Source organism: Dama dama, chromosome 14 (genome assembly GCF_033118175.1).
Source record: "Dama dama isolate Ldn47 chromosome 14, ASM3311817v1, whole genome shotgun sequence".
NCBI classification, from domain to species: Eukaryota; Metazoa; Chordata; class Mammalia; order Artiodactyla; family Cervidae; genus Dama; species Dama dama.
Window position 1 is genome coordinate 49,813,171 of NC_083694.1, and position 10,028 is coordinate 49,823,198.

General features: G+C 48.6%; 1 protein-coding gene across 1 annotated transcript in view; it reads right to left on the reverse strand.

Annotated features, from left to right (window-relative positions):
- The window catches only part of KAZN (kazrin, periplakin interacting protein), a 506,697-nt gene extending 498,087 nt beyond the window's left edge, over positions 1–8,610 (reverse strand). The window contains exon 1 of the mRNA XM_061160705.1: positions 8,385–8,610. Within this exon, the coding sequence (XP_061016688.1) occupies positions 8,385–8,610 (226 nt within the window). The remainder of the gene's footprint in view (positions 1–8,384) is intronic.
- Between the last annotated feature and the right edge of the window lie 1,418 nt (positions 8,611–10,028).

Genomic DNA, 10,028 nt, shown 5'->3' on the forward strand with positions numbered 1-10,028 from the left:
TCCAGAGTGTGGAAAAACAATGAAACAGTTCTGAGCCTCAATTTGTTCATTTATAGAATGGAGATGAGAACATTACCCAACTCACTGTGATAGGAAAGTAGATGAAACACTGTTATCAATCACACTGCACAGAGTCTGGGAGAGTCAGGAAAAAAGTCTCAACAGATGCCGGCTATTGCTATCACTGTGCTCTTGGATGACCTCCAAGGTCTCTGCAGCTCCCCAGTTCTGCTCCTGGAACATCCCTTTTCCTCAATATGAGTCAAGCCCCTGGTAAGAAGGTCCCGGGTTCACTGTCCCCTTTCCCAAACAGTTCAGTCCTCTCTGTGACTCTCGGCAGCCTAAGCCTAGCAGCCAGGCAGAGAGAAGGAAGATTCTTACATTTGAACACAGCTCTGCCACTGAGCTGCCCTGTTACCTCTGGCCAGATACCTTTCTGGCTACAGACTCCATAGCAGTGACAAAGCATATTTTGTTCTGTGGAGCTCTAAGGATTTATGATGAACGACTTAATGTCTGACATGCAAATCCTAACTACAACTACCATGATGCCAGCTTTAGAACAAAAATTATTTCTTGGGCAGGAATGGGAAAAACTATGTAAAGTTGAACAACATCCGAGCTGGGACAGCAGGCAATCTCTGGATTCACATTTACTTGGGTTCATCTACTAGTTCTGCCACTTGCGAGCTTGGTGACCCTGGGAAAGTCACATAACCTTTCTGGGCCTCAACTTTCTCATGTGTAAGGTGGCAAACCCAGTACTCACCTCGGAAGGCAGTTTAAAAGATGAATTGAGAGAATACAGAAAAAATGTTTAGAACATGTTAGTGTTGACATGTGTCAAATAAAGACTCAGTTAAAACCATGTGTCATTAAACCTAGACAGTATATTAAAAAGCAGAGACATCACTTTGCTGATAAAGGTCTGTATCTTCAAACCTATGGTTTTTCCAGTAGTCATATGCAGATGTGAGAGTTGGACCCTAAAGAAGGATAAGCACTGAAGAATGGGTGCTTTCAAACTGTAGTGCTGGAGAAGACTCTTGAGAGTCCCTTGGACTGCAAGGAGATCAAACCAGTCAATCTTAAAGAAAATCAATCCTGAATATTTATTGGAAGGACTGATGCTGAAGCTCCAATACTTTGGCCACCTGCTGTGAAGAGCTGACTCACTGGAAAAGACCCTGATGCTGGGAAAGACTGAATGAAAAAAGGAGAAGAGGGCAGTAGCGGATGAGATGGTTAGACAGCATCACTGACTCAATGGACAAGAATCTGAGCAAACTCTGGGAGACAGTGAAGGACGGGGGGGGGGGGGGTGGTGCCTGGAGTGCTTCAGTCCATGGGGACATAAAGAGTCGGATATGACTGAGCAACTGAACAATAACAACCATTAAACCAATGAGCTTCATGTAAAAACATGACAAAGTCTATACATTCTGTAATTCAGTAATTGAGAATTCATTCATTCATTCACTCAATAATCACTTACTGAGCTCTTGCTCTGTGCCAGGCACTGTTCTAGGTGCTGCAAAAGGAGCAGAAAGCAAAGCAGATGAAATGATCTGCTCTTACCGAGTTACCGTCCTAAGATTCACAACTGGGGCCTCCTTTAGTCTGTGGCATAAAAAGTGGTTTTCAGCCAGGGATGATGTGGTCCCCAGGGGATATCTGGCAATATCTGGAGACATTGTGCATTGTCACAACTGCTGTGTGGAAGGTCTACTGACATCGGTTGGGCAGAGGACAGGGATGCTGCTAAATACCCTACAGAGCACACAATGTCCCTCCAACAAAGAATTATCCTGACCCAAATGACAACAATGCCAAGACTGGGAAACCCTAGCATAAAGGAATCTGTGAGTAGTTACAAGTCTTTTGTTGGGCATGGTCCTGGGCCATTGGAGACTACTGAGGTCACTAGGAGAGAACCTAGGAAAGGAAAATGTATGACTAGGAGGGAGACAAATAAGACTGCAGGATGCCAGTCTTGCCTGGAATCATCCTTCCCAAGAGAGAAAGCATACAAAGTCTAGGGAGTAGGAGGCCCCAATCCCTGGATAAAGTTGGTTCTTTTCATTGGTGACAAGTGGCCCTTGGGTTGCTAACCTTGCAAGTAGGTCTTGAACACCCAGTGTCTTGTGATGTACCCAAGAGGTGAGCTCCGACAACCATAATGAAGTGCCAAAGGTGAGTGTAAAGTAACAGCTCTGGACACACCTTCCTTTAGAGGGTACTATGTCCTTAATGATTTGTATTACTTCTTAATGATACATATCACCTACTTCAAACAATCTGTAGAGCTGAGACTATATTGGGAATGGAGGTTCTTTATGTCCCCTTTCCTCCAGCATTTGCTCTGGTGGAAGAGGAGAGGTTGGGGGGAGCTGGGAAGGTGGCTGCCCCTCCCATTTCTCTCCATCCTCCCAGCCTGACTCCCCATCACAGAAGGTGCAGAGGCCTCGGGGGTGCTTTGCTTGCAGACCTGCCTGTAACAAGCTCCATCTGAGCTCTAGTGCTAGGGTCTCAGTTCATCAGAGGGGTAGAGGGGACAGGGGCTTTTCATAAGTGTGACCCAAAGGCCCAGCAAGGCCAAGTCAACAAAGATACTATAACAAATTGAGAACCCATGATGTCCCATCACACAGAAGCCACCTGCTCTAACAGTTGTTCTTGCCAAACTCATTAAAACTATATTCAGCATCTTTCATGTTTCTAGCAGCTTAGGATTCCAAGGGAGAAGCATGTCTACAGCACACAGGCTTGAGTCTGCCACCTAGATCTGAGGTGCATCAAACCAGAAAGGATGTTACAGACTCATTCAACCACATGGGGAGGAAGAAAAGATTCCTTTCCCTGGATTCCCTCCAGCTTCTTCATAGTCAAGATGGGCCAGGTAGCGGACCTTGAGGATGGTGACATGGGCCAGCAGGATGCTAACCTGTCCTGAGTTGTCAGGTATCATCTGCCACAATAGATGGTCCCTCTCTTGGGTTGGGAAGATCCCCTGGGGAAGGAAACAGTAACTCACTCTAATAATTTTGCCTGGGAAATCCCATGGACAGAGGAGCCTGGTGGGCTACAGTCTGTGGGGTCGCAAAGAGTTGGACATGACTGAGCGCACACACACACGCGTGCTCCTGGCTTCAGAGAAGCTGTCTTTTCCTAAACGATTCTGCCTGGAGTTTCTTTGCCTGCATTTCAGATGACTAGGACATTGCAATGACTGCTGGTGGTGGCGCCCCTTGTCATCCCATGTGTTACTCACCCTAATATCCAGCCCAAACAGTATGGACTCATTTTCATTTACAAGATCACTTAAAAACCCATTCCTTGGCCTCAGCAGGCAGAACAAGTTCCACTCTTGCCTGATAGATGGCAGGGGGTAAGCTGCCAAGCACTAATGCTCACACAAACCCATACTGGAAAAAGTCTGAAAAACACTGAGAAGTTCATGTGGATTTCACTTGCCTTTGCTACATAACTCAGGAATAAATATAAATGAAATATGCAATGAATATGGCCAGGACCCCAGGCTCGACCTTCTGGGCCCCATATGACTAGCACGGTGAGCCGGCAGCGTTCCAACGAGCATGCCCCACCTGCCAAGTCCATCTGCTACAAGCTCACTGGCAGACAGGAAGTCACAAATTATAACCTACAGGATTCCTCAAAAGTGCCAGCAGTCTTGGGGAGTAGAGAGGGTGAAGGTGTGGGGAGAGCATGCCGTATCTTACATGGGGAGGATGTGTGATTAGGCTCCTATTATAAAAATCAGATTGGCTCAGACTTAGGATCAAAAAAGCTTTGAAAAACCTCAGTCAATCCTGAAATGCTGGAAGCATGAAATTAACCAGAACCAGAAATTCACTTCAGGGGTCCTCCAAAGGCATTTTCCAAAGACAGTACAAAGATAGTAAATACTAGCCAATCAATAACTAATTTCATTCACGCTGTACTGATCTGTACGTAATCTCTCGGTGACCATGCACGGTGATTTTCAGGAAGAATTTTGAAGTCCCATCTCATGACAGCCTACCAGACTAGGAAAAGACAGACAAGTCTCTTACAGCCCATGGATATGACTGGAGAAACCAAGGCATAGGTTCTGGATGAGCTCTGTAACTTACGGGTGAGCCAAGAGAAGTCCCCAAGATTCTACCGCACTTAGTCTCATTCTCTCTACCACATGAAAATTCTCTTTTTCAAAAAAGATAAAAGTCTACTTGAGAAAACAAGAGTACACAGAGGCAGAATGAAGTGGAAAGGGGTTGCCAAAAGAGAACTCATTTTGCAAAGCAACAGTGTCTAGCATCTCCGCAGACTATTCACACATTCAATTTGGTCCCAAGGTAATTTATGCTTCACCAAAGGGTTTCCAGTGTTATCATAATGCTAGATAAGAGCCATCAGACCCGAAGTCACAGTCTATTTTAATGCCTAGGGGGAAAAAATAAAACTTGCATCTATTTATGGAAATTTACAAAGGTGTAAGAAAATGACCCTTTTCCCCCTCCTAATCTAACAGATGCAGTAGACAGTAAGCCCTCAACACCCACGAAAGATGCTGTGAACATTTCCACTTACATAGGCATATAAATACAACCATTTCCTTAAAAAACACACAAATCATGGCAGTAGGTATGCATCCTACTGAGCATAGGTATTTTATGTTATATACAGTTAAACACCTATTTGCATTGGGTACAGTGGAGCTTAATTGTTTTAGTCTATGCATAGCAAAGCAATCAATTGAATCTAATATTAGCCATTCATCAGATAAAACATTTTCAGAGAAACAAACTGCTATATTTTCCCCTCAAAGAACAGCAAGCATTTTAAACACATTTCCCAGAGATGTTACGCTGAAGAAAACAGCTTAGAAATGTTACTTTAAACAAATCCGTTCTCTGGCTACCAACAACAAGACAAATTGGAACAAATGCTTGGCTCTGTTCTTTCCAAGCCTCCTTCTGTCCACCTGTCAAAGGCAGTCGTGACCTCACCAACCCAAGAGGCAGCTTTGGAGCCTTGAGAAGAGCCACCCTGCACGGATGCCCTGTGCTCCGCATGCCAGCATCCTCATTAGGGATTATCCGACTCACTTGAAGCTGGGAGAGAGAAGATGGGCTGGCTGCCAAGCGTTCTTTCAACACAGATTCTGAAAGAAGATCCTGCAAAGTGTCGAAAGCCCAGATTTTCAGCAGTTCACTTTCCAGACTCCGTTACGTAGCAACCATGCCCGCTCACAGAGGGTACCAACCAAGGTAATATTTTGTTTAAATGACACACTGCATTAACTCTCTAGGAAAACCCAAGTTTTCTTCATCGACTTACCTACTGTCAGATATCCTCACTGGGACAAAACATACACTGGTGGATTGGTGAGCTTGTTTAATTCATCAAAAGTAAAATTCTAACAAAAGTATCTGGAAATGGATCGAACAGTTTCTCAGCAGGGAGAGCAAAAGATGACTCTTCCTTGTAACCATTTGTGCTAATATTATTAAAAGGACATTAACATGCATTTCATATGTGCATAATGCCCTTTAGTTAAAAAATAACTTATACAGTTGCATGATAGAGGATGAGATGGTTGGATGGCATCACTGACTCGATGGACATGAGTTTGAGCAAGCTCCGGGAGATGATGAAGGACAGGGAAGCCTGACGTGCTGCTGTCCTTGGGGTCGCAAAGAGTCGGACACGACTGAGCGACTGAAACACTTGCATTTTGAAAGATACTCATTCAAATCCGTGATTTGAAAAGTGATAACTCAACAACAGTAAATACTCATGCGCTTTGAGCCCATCGACTTACACCAACACAGACAAAATTAGAACAGAAGACTAATTTGGAAGAACAGTGAGGAATCCCCGAGAACTGAGCTTCTGTGAGCCTTCCTGGAGGTATGTTACAAAGAAGCATAAGAAAGCCAATCAACCACACTTTGAAATTAACCCAAGAGAGCCCAGTGCTTCCCTTTAGGAATAGGAGAGCACTAGCAGAAGACACTACCAGACACCTCTGCAGAAGGTTTCTGTTCCAGCAGAATGCTGCCACATGTCATGAGAACACAAAGCAAAACAAAATAAAAACAAACCCCAAAACACGCACAGAGGCTAAATAATGCGAAAGGACTGTATGAAGGAATGGTTACTATATATAAGTAAATGATGCCCCACTGAATGTATATGGGGGTCTTGTTTTCTTTTCAACCATCACATCAGTTTAAATTGACATCAATTTAGAGGGCTATGTGGCCAACCATTAAGCTGAGTTAAAATCTTCAACATTTTATTTTCTGATTATAAAATCATTAAACTCTCCCAGCAAAGGTTTTGAAAAATACCGATGGTACACAGACGAAAAATCAAAACCATCCTTCCTCCAGCCACCCACAGACAGCCCCTGGCCTGGGGAGGCACACGTCTCAGAATATAAGGAAGCTGCCGGTTTTGTGTGTTTTTAGGGATATCAAGAGATCCAAAAGCCATTTCCATTTCCACAGCCTTGTGCATTTTTGTAGGGAAAAAAGAAAAAGGAAACAGCCCCTGACTGCTCCACTACAACAATTTAACCATCAGCTAAGTATCACAGTTTCCAAGTCGAGTTTATAGATCATTGTGGCCTGACCTCCTTAGCGTGCTCAGACTGCACTAGACCCAGGACTCAGATAAAAGCCACTTAACTTTTCCTCGGCTGAGAAAGGGGCGGATGGTGGGAAATAAACCAGCATTGTTCAGTCTGCTTTACCACAGCTTTTGATTCTCAGCAAAATGTCAGTTCTCTGCTATTTTTTAAGGCTGGAAGCATCCGTGCTGATAAAAAGTAAAGCCTGACCATGGAGTCTAACTTCTCTTTTTTGCCCAGGTGCCAGCAGAGAGCATCTTCCACACACAATGACATAACAAGGGATAAATGACAGAATAACCAGATACCCACCTTGAAAACTGTGCAGCAAGCACCATTCTCACACCTTCCCACCATGACGTCATGCTACTTTGGTACCAAATTATTGCCCCGATTCCTAAGACTCCTGACGGACTCCGGAAGTACCAAGTTAAGATCTGAGTTGAACATAAACTGCTAATGTTCAAGCTTAACATCTCACACCAAAAAAAAAAAAAAAGGCATGCCTACTGCAGGAAGGTAAGGAAGAAACAGAAGCTGACAGAGAGAAGGCATTCCTATGAAACCAGACTTGCTCGCTCTCTCTCAACACTTAGGAGAAGCCTTTGAAATAACAACAAAACCAGAAAAATCCTTCTGGGCCACTGGTACCTCATACTTCATTAAGTGACATGTTTACACAAGTGACCCTCCTAGACTGGATTTTTTTTTTTTTTTTTTTTGTCACATCCAGGATTTCAGTAGTTTAGTTTGCAATCAAATGATATTAATAATCAGTGACAACTTTTCTGAAAGGGCAATTAGACAAAAAAAGGGGAAAAAATTCTGAAAATCCATTCTGCACTTCTAATTTACAGAAAACAAACAGTATGGATTTTTTTTTTTTTTTTGATGCTTCCTCCATCTTTAACCCTTGTAGGAGGGTTTCAGAGCTTCATCACTGTCAGTGTCAACACAGACTGTCCTTTTTCCCCTTCTCCTCCTAACTGCAAAGAGTCCCTTCAAGCAGCAGCTACCTGGAAACCCACCATCTACGCCGCCTTCATTTCGCCAGGAGCCCATCACCCAGCCTTTGAGATCTAAGATTTCCCCCTGGAAAGTGCTCTCAGTGTTTATATTTGCTGGAAATTTAAACTCCCTGCTGAGCACAACATCTACTGTTGCATTGATATAATTCCACTGCCTGCGCGATCTCAAACGGGGAGAAAATAAAGTCCAGATGCAATAGAGACAGGGGATTTGGCATCCGTGAAGAAAAGTGCAAACCAGCCCAATCCTCTACCCCAAACGCGGCAGCAGAGCCTGGCGCTCCCTCTCGGGCATTCGTTCCAAGAAAAGGAGCCTCCGGAACTGGGGGTGAAGCTGTGGCATTCACCCCTGCAAAGGCCCGGGCATGAAAAGTTTGCCCACGGAGCTGGGGGCTGTGTACCATCTAAAGGACACTTTCTGCTGCCGGCGGGGGGTAGGGGGGGGACCCGCCGGCTGCGCCTAGCTTGCGCTGGCCGGGGCCGGCGTGACCGTGTGAACCCGTGCACGCTGCGCCCGGTTTTTCGTTAATGACAGCAGACTGCAACTCCCAGCAGGGGAGCAGTACCGGCCACCGCCGGGCGGAAAGGGTTGCAAGCCACAATGCAAGGCGGTTTCGCCGCGGGCGTGGGGGGGCAACGAGTCCCCGGGGCACCTCCGGGTCCGGTCCGGGTCTGGCTCGCTCGCCTCTCCTCCGACCCGGGCGCCAGGCGATCCCTACCTTGCGCGCTGTGCTGGTGGTTCTCCATGTTCGCCGCCGCCGAGTCCGCCGCCGCCGAGGCGCTGGCCGCCGCTCCCGGGCCCGGGCCGGGGCCGCCGCCGCCGCTCAATTCCGCCAGTCTCCGGTTGGTGGCCGTGAGTTCGGCTCGCAGGTTGGTCACCTCCTGACTGGCCGACTGGACCGCCCCATCGATGCGGAGCGCGAGCTGCTTATTGTCTTCCATCATGCTCAGGATTTTGGCCTGGGGGCGAGAGAGGTGACAAAGAGCTGCATGATGCGCGGGGGTTGGGGGGCGCGCGGCCGGGCACCCCCGGCTCTACCTGTTGGGTCCCCAGCGGCCCGGCTTCCCCGAGCCCCGACCCCCAGGCACCGGCAGCGCCGGCTCCTCCGGCGCAGGAATGACAGCGGCGCTTCCAGCCGGAGCCGCGGCGGAGCGAGGCGGAGGGCTGGGGAGGGGGGAAGGGGGGAGGAGAAAGAGGAGGAGGAGCAGAGATCGCCGAGACCCCGGCGCGGAGAGCGACTCGGAGAAGGACACCGCGCGCCGCCAGGCACTCTTTCAATGGAGCCTACCATTCGCCGCGCGCTCAGGAGGGGGCAGGGACCCGGGGCGGGGGCGCTGCCTCGGCCTCCAGCGCCCCCCACCTCCGGGACACACCCCCTCGTGGGGCGGGTGCGGCGGGCGGTGGCCCAGCGTGGGCCGAGGTGGCGCCCCTGGCCAGGGGTGGGGGGGCCCCTGCTCCCAGGCCCGCTCTCGGTCCCCTCCCTGGAGCGGTGGGGCGGCCCCCGCCCAGGCGAACTCGCGCCTAGCGCGGGTGCAGGGACTGGGAAGGAGGTGGGTGCTTGGGAGAGAGGGGTGCTCGGAAGAGGGGCCCCGGAGGGGAGCGGAGATGGAGCTCCGGGGGAGGGGGCTGCTTGCCCGCGCTCTGGAGTGGAGTTCTTGCTTAGCTGTTTCCTTCAAATGCGGTTAGGACTGTTCAGCGGGGAACTGGGCTACTGCCCCGCGTGCCTCTCACTGTCCATCCCCACCCTACTCCACCCCACTCCACCTTCATCTTCAGCGCCCCAACCTGTGTTGTCTCCCCTTCCTCTGAAGGATCGCCCTTTCCTTCCCCAAGGTGGATCACTGGCGCTGTGGCCTCCCCACCGCCCGGAAATGGTGGGTGCACAGATCGGTGGCCTTAGCCAGTCTTAGGTTTCTTAGCTGGGCTAAATATTGGCGGGCAAAAGGAATTCGGCCAGGAGAGAAGTCTGGAAGGCTTCATGGGGCTTCCCTCTTCCTCCCCCTGCTAGGAGTGTGGAGGCCCCGCTGCCTCAGTTTACCTCGCTCCTTCTTCCTGGGACAACAGAAGTAACCTTAAAGTTGATACACCCATCAAGTGCCTCTTTCTCCAGGGGGAGCACAGGCTTTGCATTTTTCACTGGGGCCCTGGATTCCAGCCACCAGACCTTGTTACCATAGCAAGCTTCATTCCATGCAAATAGGACCATTTAAAACAGTCAGTGTAACCCGGAACAACCGGACAAGCTTGCACCACCATTCCAGCTGGGTCAACCTCAGGAGGACAGCTCAGAGCCAGCTGCAGGAGCTGAGGGTCTTCTGCCCTCCCTGGAGGTTGCTCACCCTCCAGATTCAGCAGCACTTGT